The 17852-nt window shown below is 31.4% G+C and overlaps 1 protein-coding gene across 1 annotated transcript; it reads left to right on the top strand.

Moving 5' to 3' along the window:
- The first annotated feature begins 9457 nt into the window (after positions 1-9457).
- On the top strand, positions 9458-16051 carry LOC143049583 (uncharacterized). The gene is made up of 6 exons (XM_076223186.1): positions 9458-9518; positions 10849-10854; positions 13911-14012; positions 14219-14566; positions 15503-15595; positions 15833-16051. Exons 1-6 carry the CDS (start codon positions 9458-9460, stop codon positions 15970-15972), a joined length of 750 nt encoding a protein of 249 aa, XP_076079301.1. The 3' UTR covers positions 15973-16051.
- Positions 16052-17852: the final 1801 nt, after the last annotated feature.

Here is a 17852-nt window from a genome sequence, read left to right as displayed (position 1 = left end):
AAAGATTGGTTGAAAATAAAGATGTGGAAAGTCCATATAAATATTTCTAAAAGAAGACAAATATCACCATAATGGTCTGATGCTGTACATATCAGATATTCTCATCGACTTTCAAAGGTTTCGGTACTGATACATCTTTGGATTTCAAATGTTTCCCTTTGGCGTTCCTAATGAAGATAAATCCAGAAAAGCACTTCGGACGCAAGAAATTATTAAACGTGTTGATTTCAATTTTTTTCCGTGCATTAGAATATCTAAAACCAAGTAGTTTCGTAATTTGTCAATGGGCGGGTATAGGTGGCACGGTAGTATTTGTATTCCAGAATTTAGGTTGCTCTTTTGTGTACCCTACTTAGGTAAATGTATCTAAACAGTGTGATTGGACAAAAAATACAGTATCAACTGAACATACTTTCCCAAACTGAGGGATGAATCAGGTGTAGAAAAATATGAAATAATTTTACATACAGATGAAAATGAATTTTTGAGAATTTTTTTAAATTTTGTATTCACTGCACCATAAAATACCTAAAAGTACTAGTGGCCTTAGGTTTTTAAAAATAGCAAAAAAGTAAACGGTCATGATACATATTCAAATTCATTTCTGAATAGTAAAATGAAAGTACTTCAGTTAACTGTGAATGTAGAATTTTTTGCAGTGTTAGAAAGTGGTGAAAATTCTAAAAAGGCTATCATTATCCCTTATGGGCCAGGAAATACTACCGTGCCACCTTAAGGGGGATATATATTTTTACACTAAATCAATAAAGGAACTTTTTTTACCCATGCAATTTGTAAGTTTATCAATAAAAAGTTGATTAAGGGCAACTATGATAAAAACAAGCCTTAAATTCCACCCCTGAGAGTAAAAATTGCTGATTCAGCAAATTTTGGCTGATGTGTAGGTAATAATGTAAAAATTTACCTAGAAAGTAGAACTTCATTATTTCTATGTAACTTGCAAAATATTTTTAATTATAAAGGCTCGCTTTAACTTTTTGCAGTGTCTGACACATGTGCAACCACTGAAATTTGAGACGCGACATTCTTCGGTTGCATGTACATCCTATTATTTTCACCGAAATAAATAAATTGCATAATTTCTTATTTTTTTCAACACAAGTACAGCTATACTAGTTTTCTTGAGGTTTAATTGGTAGTTCTAATGTAAAATGACACCAGAAGGAGCTTTTGGGGAACCAGTAAGTGGTTAAGGGGTTCTTACTTAGTCATTTATCTCTTATATTGGTCTGAAAAAGAGATAGAAATAGGGGTTTCTGTACATTAACTAGACATTATTTTTGACAAAGAATGTATTTATGATGCTATATCAGTAAGATTAAATGGTTTATTCATTTTCCATGCAAATACCATTAGTTGTTAATATTTTCTGACAGTGAAAAGCACAATAAAGGCAAATTGATTATGTAAGGGGACATAATTTAACTTAATGCATACATGAGAAATAGACAAACAGTCAACTTAGGGATGTATTCTAGTACATGTATTGTCAAACAGATTTTGGAATAATAGTTAACTGCAATCTAAAGACTCTTGTTGTATTGCCCACATAATCTGGAAATGTTTAAAGTAATATAAGGCATGCTGTAAAATGTGGAATGGACTTTAATATCAGTTTTCATGATTTGGTGCTTAAACTGTTTCTTTTAGTCAGATTAACCATAAACATAGTTGGCAATCCAATAATTCCTCCTGAATCACCATGTTTGACTTCTGTGTTGATTTGAAACATAATATATTTGGGTTTTGTTCACTCCTTAAGTAAAAATGGTAAAATGAAAAAAAAAAAGTGAAAATCTGCCAGATGGGGTAGGGATGTAATGTTTCATTTTTTTTGGTAAGAAATGAGTGCAGACTAGTATTCTTTATTGTTATATGTTCCAAAGTAAGAAGTCTATGAATCATAGGTGTCATGACTGGTTTCAAGTTTGTTATGTCTTGGTTAAGGTGGCACGGTAGTATTTGTATTCCAGAATTTAGGTTGCTCTTTTGTGTACCCTACTTAGGTAAATGTATCTAAACAGTGTGATTGGACAAAAAATACAGTATCAACTGAACATACTTTCCCAAACTGAGGGATGAATCAGGTGTAGAAAAATATGAAATAATTTTACATACAGATGAAAATGAATTTTTGAGAATTTTTTTAAATTTTGTATTCACTGCACCATAAAATACCTAAAAGTACTAGTGGCCTTAGGTTTTTAAAAATAGCAAAAAAAGTAAACGGTCATGATACATATTCAAATTCATTTCTGAATAGTAAAATGAAAGTACTTCAGTTAACTGTGAATGTAGAATTTTTTGCAGTGTTAGAAAGTGGTGAAAATTCTAAAAAGGCTATCATTATCCCTTATGGGCCAGGAAATACTACCGTGCCACCTATAACCATAATCATGCACACTTTTCTTTTGTTGATTTATGCTTCTTCATTTTTAAAAAAAAAATAGACTAACTTTTCTAGTATGAGACAAAAGAATTAGTTTTTTTTATATAATTTGTGTTTGTAAACGGATGTTTCAATGTTCGCTTTATCTTTTCAGTTGACCGTAAGTAAGATATGTGAGTTTAACTTTAAATTATGTGTGCTGTCGTTACTATAATCTATACATCAAGCAAAATGATGTATCCCCGACAACTCAAAAATAAGAAAAGATAACGCCTTACACTACTTAAAAGTGTTGTCTAGTGATCTAAACCCTATGTTTGTTAATTTACTGGAGAAAAAGAAAACACAAACTAGAATGATTGCCAAATAGCATTATTGATATTGATACTTTTTGTAATCATGTACTAATATAGACATAGATTATTAAAATAATAAAATAATAAATTTATAAAGTTTAAAGGCGCTATCTGGGTTCATGGCAATATAATGAAGAGAAAAAATCACAACTCTCATCAGCTTCTACTTTAATCGACACATAAACAATCATTATACAAAAACAAATCGTCATAATATTTCATTGGATCAAAGGTGAATATTTGTTATTTTATGTTGTAAAGACATAAGTATCCACATGTGAAATGCATGCGCGCATGCGTGTCTGATATCAAGCAAACATTTCCATTGGACATAACATATCTAATTTACATATGCAAATGCCAGCACCAAGTGAGGAATATAACAGTTGTTATGTATTCGTTTGATGTGTTTGAGTGTTTGATTTTTTCTTTTGACTAGTGACTTTCCGTTTTATATTTTCCTCGGAATTCGGAATTTTGTTTTTGTACTTTTTCATACGTTGACTGTCAATATATATTATAGCAATGACAAAGCAATACTAACAAATGCTTGTGACGACAATATTTAGATTGTAGCCCAAATCCATGCCGTCACAATGGTCAATGTCAATATACTAACACTGGATTTGTGTGTAACTGTACACAAGGAATCAGCGGACAACTTTGCGAACATGGTAAGTTACATTTTAGAAAATTAATGCAAGTTTTAATTCGATTATGTGACAGTACATTCTACTGTAAAGGCATTGAATGATTAGTTTGATATATAATTTTGTGAAACTGTATGATATGAATTAAAACTTTTTTGCAAGGATTTTACGGACAGCAGCGATTTAAAATGACTGCTGCAGCTGTTCAACTTGACGAACATTTATGTTGCATTTAAGTTATATGAACAGCATTTAAAAACCAGAAAAATATTATTCATTGATATTTTTTAATGATCTATGTGATGGTTTTAAAAATAGATACATGAATTCTCGACATTGCTTTTGAATATTGTGTCATTATAATTTCTTCTTTTGATATGATTTATGCAACATCCACTGACATTAACTAATCTTTAAAACGATTGCATTTACATTTTGTATGTTGTGTCAACTGTTGTATTATTTATTTGTGCGTTGTTTTGTTATGCATGTTTTGGCGTGTGTTTATGTTGTATTTCTATAACGTTTGGTATAACGTAGTGTTTTATGGACTTTTTTTAACATTCATAACGTGGATGGTTTGGCATGCTATTATACCAAGTTTAACCCACCCTTTTTTTTAAATGTCCTGTAACAAGTCAGGAATATGGTAGTAGTTATCAAATAGTTCGTGTCTATGGAGTTGGTCGTTTGTTTTTTTTGCACGTAAGTGTTCTTATTGTTCCTTTGTTTTCCTCCTATCATTTATGTTTCACTCGGTTATCATTTGTAACCCGGATTTATTTTTCTCAATCAATTTATGACTTTTGAACACCGGTATACTTCTGTTGCCTTAATTTTGTACTTTTTATTTCATTTTAATTTCAGTTGACCGTAAGTAAGAACTGTATGGTAACTTCCAGTTATAATGGAGCAAAACTGTGGGTATTTTAATATCTGCAAAATTGGAACGCACGAATTCAAAAATGTGTTAATTTAGTGCCCTCTGTTTTAAATATTTATGAAATATCTCTTTTTATGTTCAATCATTGCGGAAGTAAAATCAAAACAACAATGTCGAGATCGTTGAGTTGGTTTTAGTAGACATCATTCGTGGTTTTATTAGTATCGTCCGTTACCATGTTAAGAGATATGATTCTATATTGCACGAATTATTCGTCAAATCAAATTCTTACAATTGATAATCAGCAGTGCTGTCATTAGGGAATTGTGGTAAATTACCTAGATAAAACCCATTATTTTTAGTTTATTCTGTATAATGATGATCACGAAAACGCTAGATGAATTTTGGTAGGCAGGGATACAGGCTAACCCATCTACCTGATAAATGAAGAAATACAGGTGCACATGCTTGACAAGTTTTTCTGGTGAAAGACATAACTCAAAAGTGGTCTATTGCTTTATTTTTTGCATTTTTATATATAACTGAAGTTCACTTTGGAAAAAAATAACTGTCATAAATATTGTAATTATGAATCCATTTAATGTAAAGCATTGTTTTATCATACTAAAATTAGAATATAATTCCTCATACGTATTCCATTAGTAAGACGTTCAACGGAGTCCGACGAAGATAAAAAAAGACATGTTTGAATTTTATGTGCACCATCAACCGTTTCGATATATTTGATTTGCCTTAACATTGATTTTATTTCTTAAGACTGTTGGAAGAAACCTTGTGGCCATGGAACATGCGCAAATCATCGTAGAACCTTCATATGTACCTGTAACAAAGGATATACAGGACAATACTGTAAACAAGGTATGTAAAGTCATCAATGAATATTAAGATTAAGGTCAATTAGTAACTTTATCATTTTATGAAAAAAGTAAAGTTATTTTTGATTCTCTTCACTTTTTTGTTTTCTTGGGCGGGTAACAGAATAAGTATACACCTTAATGCGTGAACAAAAATGGATATAAGGTTTAATATTGTAAGCAGTATCTTTACTTTTTAACCAATATTATAATAAAATAAATAAAGCAATTGAACAATATAACATTGCAGATATTTCTTGAAATGGAATTCATGTAAATGATATTTAGTTTGTTAATGTTTCATAGCAATGCTAAATTTACAATTTCTCTATTTCTTTTAGTGATTGACCGTAAGTAAAACATTGATAATACCATTTCAAATATTCACATAAAATAAAAAGCCAGTATGCCGGTATGTCCAGAGAAACAAGATTAAACATACTTGCACTAGACGAATCAAAGGAGAATAAGTAATTTATACAGTTTGAAACATATTTGTTTTGCATAAATAAACAACACTTGAATGCACGAAGACGCAACCCAAGCCTGATTGTGGACGTTAACAATAACAGTAATTTGAGACTGAAATCATCGCCATACACTGGGGTTTTAAAGTTTGCGTTCATTAGCAGGACTGTTTAGGTCAGTTATCAGTAATTCATAACGGGACTGTTTTATGTGTGTGCTCATCGGGGCACCATTTTGTATATGGTCCTTTTCAATTAACTATAGATTTTGGCATTTTCATTCTGTCCTATCCTTTCACAAATTTTACCGTTCTTAATTTTGATATTAATTTCTTTCCTATGCGTTTTTAGTTTTACGCATACATTTGATTGATATCAAAATAACATATTTCTTTATATAACGGAAAGACTAAATTGCAATATTCAGTTGCACGATATAAAGGCTTTCTAACGGTTTACATTATATTATCTCTTATGAGACGGAGTGATACAAAAGAGATTAAATATATCAAAGGTGCGGTGCATTACCGATCCAATAAAAAAACACTTTGCCCACAAGAAAAAGCCACGAAAACTAAAAACAAATTTAGAAAACCTTAAAAACAGACCTGGAACAAAAACACAAGTGATCCGGTATTGGCAATAAACGCGGTTATATGTGTGTTATTATTTGTAATACTTTACAGAGTATGTATAAATCATATCAGTTATTCAATAAATAATTAAATAACAGTTGGTAATTTAAGATATTTCTTCATTATTCTAACTTCGAAACTGTTATGTCCTTTATTTCAATAAGATTACTTATCTTAACAATCATGTTCAGATTTCAGACAACTTTCGTCTTTTAATGGTGGACTTTAATCCCATTTTCATTTTTAACCTGTTTTTCTTTAATGTTGACAATGTTATATTTTGTGGCAGTTTGTTTTGTTCGCACATCGTTGTCAATATAATGAAACTGTCAGAGGTTTAGCTAGCTTTAAAACCAGGTTTAATCCACAATTTATCCACAAGAAAAAATATTGCACCACGTCAGGAATATGACAGTTGTTTTCCATTCGTTTGATGTTTTGAAAGATTTTGATTTTGCCATTTGGTAAGTGACTTTCCGTTTTGAATTTTCCACAGATATCAACACTTTTGGGTTTTACTTCTTAGACACAGTATTATGTAACACAACTTTATGTCATACAATTGTGATAAGTTGTCTGCGATTGTGTTGGTTTTTTTTTTTAAATAGGGGAAACAATGCACATGCACTTAGTTTTTTTCAATGTTTCGTTGCACTAATTATCTATAAGAACTATCACTGTCAATGACGAATCTTTTTTCTAGACGAAGTGCGTATGTGTCGTTCACCATTTTGACTCCCGGTATTTACATATATTATCCTATACTGGAAATGCATGTCTCGTGATTTTGTCATTTTGGGAAATGAGTTTAAATTCTGGAATCGTTTTTCTTGTCTGTGTTTGCTTTTACTTTTAGTCAATTTGGTTGTATCAGATCTTCCTTGGTTGTTTCTTTTGTGTTTTTTATGTTAAGTGGTTGTCGTCTGTTTATGTGGTTCATAAGTGTTTCTCGATTCTCGTTTTTATATAGATTAGACAGTTGATTTTTCCGTTTCACTGGTTTTGCACTAGTAGTTTGTGGGGACCTTTATAGCTTGCTGTTCGGTGTGAGCTTAGGTTCCGTGTTGAAGGTCTTGACCTATAATGGTTTATTTTTATAAATTGTTACTTGGATTGAGAGTTATTTCATTGGCACTCATACCACATCTATTGACTGCAAATTAAATGCTGAAATACGCGTTGAATTGGTAAAAATGATACAGTCAAAGTTAAAATAAACTTGACCGTACTAATGCTTTAAATATCTAAAAAAAGAGATGTGTAATTACTCATTTAAAAAGCTAGCTACACTTTGTTGTGAGTATTTCCGGAATTTTAGTTCATCATGATTAAATTGTTATTTTATGATGTAACGGTCAATGCATGATTTTATGGACATGTGAATGAATATAGATATTGACATTTGAAAGTGTCCACTGTCGATACATAGTTTCCGGGTCACATCGACGTAAAGACATCATCAAGTGACTACCATTGAATAGAATAATCATGTATTGAACTTTGATACAATGTTTGGTATGTATTTCAATGTGCTTTATTTCAGATTGCAAGTCCAATCTCTGTATACACGGGAAATGTATAAACCATCCAGCTGCCGGCTCATACACATGTCTTTGTTTTAGTGGATTTGGAGGCAAATTTTGTGATACACGTAATATTCATTTTTCTGAAAGTCTCATAAACAGAATCTACATGGGACTACAAAACTTGGTCTAATTTTTAAAACTATTACAAATGTCCCTTTTTTATCTCACAAAATTTAATACCAATATAGACATTCGTAATCAATTCGTTGACAATCTTTTTTGTGTTGCTGAAATCATTGAAAATGATTCATACGTAAAACAGGGACGAAAGATACCAGAATGACAGTCAGACTCATATATCGAATATAAACTGACAACGCCATGTCTAAAAAAGAAAAATAATAGAACATAAGACACAACATAGAAAACTTAAGACTGAGCAACACGAACCCCATTCAAAGCTGGGGGATGATCTCAGGTGTTCGGCAAGAGTAAGCAGAACTTGTTCCCCGTGTGGCACCTGTCGTGTTGCTTATGTTATTACAAACCCAGTAAATAGTCTAGTTCGGTAGGTCACATTCGTGAAAAGGGAACTGGATTGTAGTTTCGATGTAAGGAACATATCTGACATAATCTGTGTAACGAATATTACATAAAGGGTCGACCAACTCGTAATGGCATCTGTAAAGTTTACGAAGGGATGATTTCAACTTTGCCATTTAGAACTCTTAGTTTAATAGCTTCTTTGTGAGCAGCAATCATCGATCAAGGACATCATGATAAGAGAAACAAGTCCGGGAATACTGAATCAATTGGGAGATGCATATTCTGTATGCAGGCGGTGCTGGAATGATGCTACTTAGAAATGATAAGTTCACATTAAGGAAGCTGCAATCACCTCTTTTGTCGTAAAGGTTTGTGTTCAAACAACCCTCATTGTCAATTTCAAGATGTAGGTTAATATATGAGGCAGACTTAACTGTATCCGTTGTGTTCGTTGTCTCTAATTCGATGGGATAGAAGCGTTCAACATAGTCACCATGCATATTTTGAATTATTTAGTGAAAGAATATAATCTAGATAGCGGAAAGTAATGTTAAAGAAAGTAAAGCAAGGAACGAGAACCACATATTGACTAATTTCAATGTTTATCGCTTTTGTATTATATATCGATATTAGTATATATCATGACATGACTGAACTTATACATTGTTCTTTTTAACAATTTGTAGCACACGATTGTAAGTATAAATTTACAGAAAATTTGATAATAGTATTTCGATACTTCAACAAGAATTTAGCTAATGAAATTGTATAACGAATTCAATACAGAAGTTAAATTTCTCAAGAAAATATTTGTAAACCTCATATATAAAAACAATAGTTTCCAATTTATAAAGCTATCCAAGGTTTAATTCGGGGTTCCTATGTAAATAATTCAATTAAAAAACCACGCTTTTAAAAATAGAAAAACAACTATCTTCACGTTATTATAGGATAATGCATATAGTCCATTAATTTTTTATTGCTCTACATTGTTTGAATCTACATTATAACTTGACAGACTTTTCAAAAGCACGATTAGATTTTGTTTTGCATTTATATAAAAGATTGTAGACCCAGTCCATGTGGTCATGGAAGCTGTCGTAACGTCGATGGAGGTTACCACTGTACTTGCAAAGACGGATATAAAAGCCCAAACTGTCAACATAGTACGTAAATATGATTCATGTTAAAATGATGTGTCTGTAAACGGCTAAATAGTTATCAAAGGTACCAGACTCATAATTTAAGGGGTTCGCGAGTATAAATCAATTTCTTTTTTTAAATATAGGATTTCGCTATTTTTTTCCATTAATAAGCTTAATTTCCGTTTCTGTGTGTATTGCATTTTAAATATTGTGTAGTTATTCCCCTCTTGTATTTAATGCTTTTCCCTCAGTTTTAGTTTGTTACCCCGATTCTATTTTTTGTCCATGGATTTATGAGTTTTGAACAGCGGTATACTACTGTTGCCTTTATTAATCCTATTAAAGGAAGAATAAAATAAAAATATGGGGCCATCGTTCATTGGAGCTCACAATCTGCCTTTGACAGAAGCGGACATTTTTGTTATATTACTTTTTTCCTGTTATACTAATAGAATAAAAAACAGAAATATCGATATATAAAAAACTAAATTACAAAAATTGCTTAATTTTTTATCCTATTAGTTCAACAGAAAAAAGTATCAATACAGTTTATTTGAAAAAAAAAATAAAAAATATAGATCACCGATGAGTTAAAAAAAGTTTTTATACCGCTGTTTGAAATTCATAAATCAATTGGGAAAAAACAAAATCGGGTGACAAACTAGAACTGATGGAAACACATCAAAGTACGGCATTCAACACGGAGCATTGACTCACACCGAACAGCAATCCTGTGTCAGGATTGTAGTTTAATTGGTAACTGAAAAATATAGCAAAAAAGTTTAATGAAAAAGAAATACCGAATTCAAAGAAAAATTCAAAAGGCCCTTCATCAAATGGCAAAATAGAAAAAAAATATCAAACGAATGAAAAACAACTAACACATGTCTGACCTGGTACAGCCATTTCCTTGTGTGGAAAATGATGGTTAAAACCTATAGCTAGCTTAAACTCTCACGAGCAACACTAATCAGCAGCACACATATTGGCGAATTGTAATTTTTATCTGACGATTTAAGCATCTATCTTTTTTCCTTCTCTCAAATGCTACATAATAAGTAGCGAATCATCAATTTTAAATATCTGTTTGATACTTTCGGGAACAGACCCTTCTAGGCCTCCAGCAAAAGTATAACGCGGTTCCATGAAACAATGTTTTTCGTAATGTTCCTATTTTTGTGATGATCTTGGATTTATATCTAGATTTTGACATTGTAAGAAAAACTTCAAAATTGGATTTTAAGGATGTGTTTTTGAAATTTCATCTCATGAATATATATTATATGATTTTGATAGTATAGTGTTTACAGTCATTTTTTGAATCTTAATTGCATTCTGTTTTATTTTGATTTCAGAAGACTGTAAGTAAGAATTAAAACATCGACTTGTGTATTTCTTGTTTATCTTAATGTATGTGCAATTGCAAAAAGCGATTTGAAACACTTGTTCACTCATAACCTCATTTTTGTAATTGACAAAAAGCAGTTAAATGCAATCAAATGGGCATTAAGTTTGTGTCATCATTAGAATGCATGCTCCAATTATTTTTTCCGTGGACTTACGTGTATTACTGCAGGGGTTGAAAGTTCATTACAACTAGTTACATGTAATATATCCTTATATTTGATTACGCTAGAATCATTGGGTTAATTTCTTGCATTTTCTATAGATGATGTTATTCAATTTGACAATCAAATCAATAAAAACCTGTAGATATAGAACTATTATACAGCTTTGCTTATATTCTACGCATATTCCGATTGACGTCAAAATTATCATGTAATCTTTTCCTTAGACTAATATACCGACTGTATATCATGCATGGGGAGAATAACATTACAATGTTAGATAAGATAAGATAAGATAATTTTATTTACCAATCATGGTGCCCAAAATTTGAGCTATACAATTGAATGAATTACAAAATAAAGCACAGAAAATGATTAGAATGATTACAGTACATTTAAACAAAAAAAAAGCACAAGAAAACACATGAAGACACATTCACACTAGTTAACCTGATATAAACCAAGTTATTGACAAACCATAGTTGTTATAAGTGCCACTATGAGTGTAGAAATTACATAATTCTTATTAGTTATAGGTCTATGGGAGACAACTCCTAATCAATTTTATTTCCTATATATATATTAATACAATGCATTATGTTACGATAACTTTAACAAAACCATGTATTAAATTACAAATACAATTACTTTTGCAAATTAATGCATTGAACTACACATTACATTTTTTAATTTTTTTTATTAAACGAAAAAAAAAATGAAAAAAAAGATGAAATATAAGATTAAGTCACAAAAGATTTCATGTCCCATTAGTATCTTCAACTTCAATTTTAGGAACTGGTGTTAACGATGCTTATGTCTAATTATTGGTTTTTCATATTCGCTGAGATAAATCGGATTTTGATGTTCGGTTCTGTTCTTCAAGATTTGATTTCACATATTTTCTTTAAATGCATATTTTTTGTGTTCTGTTAAATTGACCCTTTTAAAGTTGTTATACGATGATGACTGATGTACCCATATTTTGACTATTTTATTTATTGTGTCTGTTTAGTTTACGCATCAATTGAAATATAACGGAATTTGACGAGACTGTCATCAAAGTGAGAGGGTTAGCGCTATAAAACCAGGTTTAATCCACAATTTTATACATTTGAAAATGCCTGTACCAAGTTAGGAATATGACAGTTTTTGTCCATTCGTTTTTGATGCGTTTTGTTATTTGATTTTGCCATGTGATTATGGACTTTCCGAATTGATTTTCCTCTAACTTCAGTATTTTTGGTGATCTTACTTTTTATTACTTAAGGTTCTACAAAAAATAAACTTTCATCCTTTCTTCTATTTCATAAAAGTTTTACAAATTATAATTTGAAAGAGAATAGTGTAGGCAACTCTGATTCAGTGTGAAAACGATTGCACACCTTCTGTTTAATTTTCAGATTGTAATCCCGATCCATGTGTGCATGGTACCTGCCACAGTAGATCAACACATTTCACCTGTAACTGTAAACACGGTTACCAAGGTTTAACATGCAATCAGGGTAAGTAATATCCATTAAGGGGGATACGTTTTTCAGACCATTGTTTAATCATTTTTATAAGTGTAAACTAAATGTAGACAAGACATGACCAGAAAATATTTTATTTTAAGTCTCACCTCTTCTAAAAGATATGATTTTTTCCCGTAACAGTTTTAATTTACCAATTACTGAATTCATTGTACAAAAGGTCATGACACGTTTCTTCTGGAACTGACACAATAAATGATAAAAGTACCAGAACAAATTTAAACAGAGGACTGAGATTATACTATTGGTGAACAAAAAAATGAAAAATTTATTCATAAATTAAACTGATTATTCTCATTGTAATTGGTCATGAAATTGAATTAAATATTGAACTTGCAAATAAAGGATTTCTCACTTATTTACAGAAGTTGATCGTAAGTATATAAAGCATATTAGTTATTAGTTAAAATTGTACCATGTAGAATACAACAAATGTACCACAGGCTATCTAATGCAATTTAAACCAAAAAAGTAACGACCTGTTTTATGTACTAAACAATAAATTAAAAACAAATATGATATCGATCAAATTGGTAGCAAAAATGCTAGAATCATCAGGTCGAAACAAAACACACAAACAAATCTTACAAACAAAGTATACACACGAGAGAACTCTCAGTTGCTGAAAGCTTGACCAACGCTATTGAGCTTATAAGAGCTTACTAAATTTTATGCTTCTTTAACTAAAATAATAATCACTTCAAAGTGATGAAGTGTATAGAAGTTATAAGCATTCATAGAAAATATGATATTGAGTAATACCAAAATATAGATTGTATGTAGGCCTATATATGTCCATGTTATAAAACAATAACACTCCCGTTTCCTTCTCACGAATGTGATATACCGAATGGGACTATAAACCGGGTTTGTAATGACATGATAAACACGACGGGTGCTACGAATGAAGCAGGATCTGCTGACCTTTCCGGAGCACCTGAGATCACCCCTAGTTTTTGGTGGGGTTCGTATTGTTTAGTCGTTAACTTTCCATGTTGTGTCTAGTGAACTATTTTTTGTCTATTTGTTTTTGTTTTTTAGCCATGGCATAATCGGTTTATTATCGATCTATGAATTAGAATGTCCCTCTGGAATCTTCTGCCCCTCTTTTTTTTTAAGAAGCTATAAGCAATATGTGGTAAACACGTCTTTGACTTAATGCTTTAATTAGATAACGTGAAATGACATCTAAACGCCGGTACAGACATGAGGAATTAACTAAGACTTCCTTATATTTTGTTAATTTCTAATAGGCCTACAAAACATATTCAATTGAAATCAGTGAAAATAAAGATAAAATGAAATTTAATTTATGATTAGACTGCAGTCAAAACCCTTGTGTGTTTGGAACATGTCATACTAGTCCTACTGGTTTCAATTGTAAATGTGCTGCCGGGTATTCTGGACATCATTGTGATAAAGGTAACCATTTTGATATTTGGACAATACAAATGCAATAGTGTTACTGCTTTCACAATAACATAATGTAATAAGTATCTTTTTTTTTTTGAGTTTTACAAGTAATTCTTAAAAAAAGATGTTCAAAAGAGAACTTTTATTAGTGTTTGTTCATTTAAGAATGTTTCACTTCTAAGATCAGTAAAATTATGAATATTACTTTATTATAGCACTAACAGTATTAAGCACAACAACATTAGGATCAACTTCAACGTTAACAACGTTAGGAGAAACTTCAACTTTAACAACATCAATAGGATCTTCAACTTTAACAACATCAAGAAGACCATCTACTTTAACAACGTCAAGAGGACCTTCAACTTTAACAACATCAGGTGGACCTTCAACTTTAACAACATCAGGTGGACCTTCAACTTTAACAACGTCTGGTGGACCTTCAACTTTAACAACAGCCAGTTCTATTTGTAGAGATAGTTCGTATGTGGCGTGTTCTGATCAACATGTTTGCACAGATCCTTCATTGAAGCGATTATGTCCTTTCAGTTGTGGGCTATGTAGTAAGATATGTTAAAAATGTTAAAGTTGAAATTCACTCCCAACCATATCAACCACTTTTTACACTATATGCTTGTTGATGTAAGGGAGCGAAACAGTTCGCAGTCAAATAAATCAATTCTTTTTTTTGTATCAATTATTTTTTCCGATTTAAAAAGGTTATCAAAATAGCTTTCTGTGGATTTTCTTTTCATTATGTCCAATCACTACGGTTTCAACTTCCTCGAAGAAATTTTATGAAATACAATTTATCGTGCTTTCTTACGTCTGCTCAGTAGCTCCGTAAGTCTCATATCACGGTTTTTTCTTTCTTTTTTTTAAAATAAATAATACCGTTAGTTTTCTCGTTACAAATGTTTAACATTGTCATTCGGGTTCTTTTGTATCTGACTGCGGTATGGGATTTGCTCATTGTTAAAGGCCGTACGGTAACCTGTAGTTGTTAATTTTTGTATCATTTTGGTCACCTAGTGAGAGTTGTCTCATTGGCAATCATACCACATCTTCTTTTTTATTTGAGAAGAGAGCAAGCATTATCAGCGACGTCACAATGTGAGAGGAGAAGTTATCAAGCTTGCTTTCGTCAATCGTAAAACTTAGTGAAAGAGAGGGTGAAAACGACCAGTTATAGAATGTTAAACAGATTATTGGAGTTTTGCGTTTATCTATCGTAAATTATATGCCGCTCGACAAAAAGGTTCACATTGTGGCACGCGGTTGATATTTTACGATATCAATATGTTGAAAACCCGACAACCTATAATACATTTGTCTTATTTGACAACTTCGTTGGATAATATTAAAAAAGAAGAAGCGGTATGATTTCCTAGCATACACCTCTCCACAAGACAACTTTTTCCAAAATTTAACATTACTATCATATGTGATGCTACATTATATATTTGTCAAACTATACTCTCTTTGCTATTTTCAAACAGGTTGTGAAGACAATGCACTTGCGACCTGCTCGTCATTATTATGTTCTGATCATAATTTAAAGCTTCTTTGTCAGAAGACCTGCGGTGTGTGTGGTGCGTATTCTTCAAATTGAAATCATTTAATGCGTTCTTTCTTTTGTTTTAAATTATCTGATAAATTAAAAATATTACATGTATATATTTTTTTCATGTAAATGATATTTTAACCGACTGTAAATGATTTTTGCTTAAATCTTATTTTTTTTAAATGTATTTTGAATGTAATGACGTACAAGTATTTTTGTAAAATAAATCAGAAATTTAACTACATGTATTTTAAATATTTCATAGGGAAAAGTAATAGTAGTGCAACACCAACCACCTGGTTACATGTTCCGGAAGTAAGTAGTGCAACATCTACCAAAGGATCAAACGTACCTGGAACAATCAGTGCCACACCTACCACGTGGATACATATTCTGGGAAAATAAATAAATCGTCAATAGAAATTATTTATCAAATTATGATAAATTTTCACTATGTAGGAAAAATAAATATTTTTGAAATTAATTTATCTGCATTTGGGAAAGCATCATGTAGTCAACATCTAATCATTTTTTTACTCAAGCAATTGAGTTAATCTCTGGACAATAATTCCGTCATTTAGTTCTTGGGAGAAAACACCAGCCTGCTAGTCTTTACTTTGAAGCAAGACTACAATGTTTCTATCTTTTTCGTTATTTTTATTCTGTATGTGTAGATTGAATTAAGATATTTTACAAGATTGCGACCTGTAGTCGTCCGGTACTGTTATTGATTTTGTAGGATGAAATATCATGATTTGAAGTACATTAATTGAAATTAAAAACGAATGGTATCATGGCGATTGTTATCAAAAAGTTCGTTTCTATGTGTCTAGGCGGGTTTTTTTTTTATTGCGCTTCGGTGATCCGGTTGTTCCTTCGTTTCTCTCTTATAGTTCTAGTGTTTTCTTTGATTTTGGTGTGTTAACCGGATTTGTTTTTTCTCAATCGTTTTTTAAAATATACGATGTATTTTCCTCGGTTTCAGTTTGTAACCCGGATTTTTTTTTTCTCAATTGATTTATAACTTTTGAAAATCGGTATACTACTGTTATTTATCATGATGTCATTTTTTTTTCAAACTACGCATAATGAGGTTGAGAAAAGTTTTACGTAACTGCAACATTTTTAAAATGGTTTTCTTTTTTATATGGTATTATACATGTACAGTAATAGAAAAACAAAGTAAATGGGGTCTCCATACTTGACACAAAATCAGTAATTGCACAGCAAATAAACACACAAAAAGCAAAGCTTGAAACACCCTCACCACACTGCAATTTTAAAATGGCCCTTATCACCGGCTTCGGTTGAATTTTTTCAAAAAATCATCTGGATAGACTATGTCAAATATAACGCCACCTCATCGGGCTCGGTAAAACAAAAATAAATATACTGTAGAGTAGCCCATATTTAAAACAGGTTTCTACGCATAGGTTTCTACGCATAGGTATATATCTTAAAATAAATGTAGCGTATCAACACCACCATCTACATTGTACGTTGAACTATCGAACTTGACCAATACTCAACATATCCTGTGAGCGCAATAAATTTAGTAATTTTGTAAGATAAATCAAAAATATGTAAGCAAGTATTAAGTATGATAGAGAATATTAATAACAAAGCAAAATAATAAAAGGGGGTTACAACTTCAGTTTAATCATGTATATCTATTATACAGTCATTTTATAAAATTTACTGTTTGCAAAACTATGCATTATTCTTGATAATAATGACGTTTTTGTCCAAGGCGAATAATCCTGGCCTCACAACTTTTTGGAACTTTTGGTCCTCGGCGATCTTCAACTTTTTAGTTGAACTATGGCTTTCAAAATTTCATCTGAGCATAGTTTTGTGTGGACGTAGAGAGCGTCTGGCGTATAAAAATATTTTTAACCCGTTGCCTTTTGGTGGATATTATTCGTTTGTTTCTCTGTCCTATATTTCCTCCCATTTATTTATTGTAGCCCTGTCGTGTAATGTGTCATTTTAATGTTATAATTAACACTGCCATTAAAGCGTGTATAAGATCTGGTGGTAGATTGCACACTGCACTTCTGTGGGTGAAAGTCCATGCCCCAAGTTTGTAGAGATCTTCTTGTCGTACATTAGTATCAGCAGGAGATGTTATCGTTCTGTATACGATACAATTTAATAAGGCCGTTAGTTTTCTAGTTTGAATTGTTTTACATTATCTTATCGGGACCTTTTATAGCTGACTATTCTGTATGGGCTTTGCTAATTGTTGAAGGCCGTACGGTGACCTATATTTGTTAATGTCTGTG

This window comes from Mytilus galloprovincialis, chromosome 10 (assembly GCF_965363235.1).
Source record: "Mytilus galloprovincialis chromosome 10, xbMytGall1.hap1.1, whole genome shotgun sequence".
Classification (NCBI taxonomy): domain Eukaryota; kingdom Metazoa; phylum Mollusca; class Bivalvia; order Mytilida; family Mytilidae; genus Mytilus; species Mytilus galloprovincialis.
The sequence above is the reverse complement of the archived record's forward strand: the minus strand, read 5'-3'. Positions and strand labels throughout refer to the sequence as shown.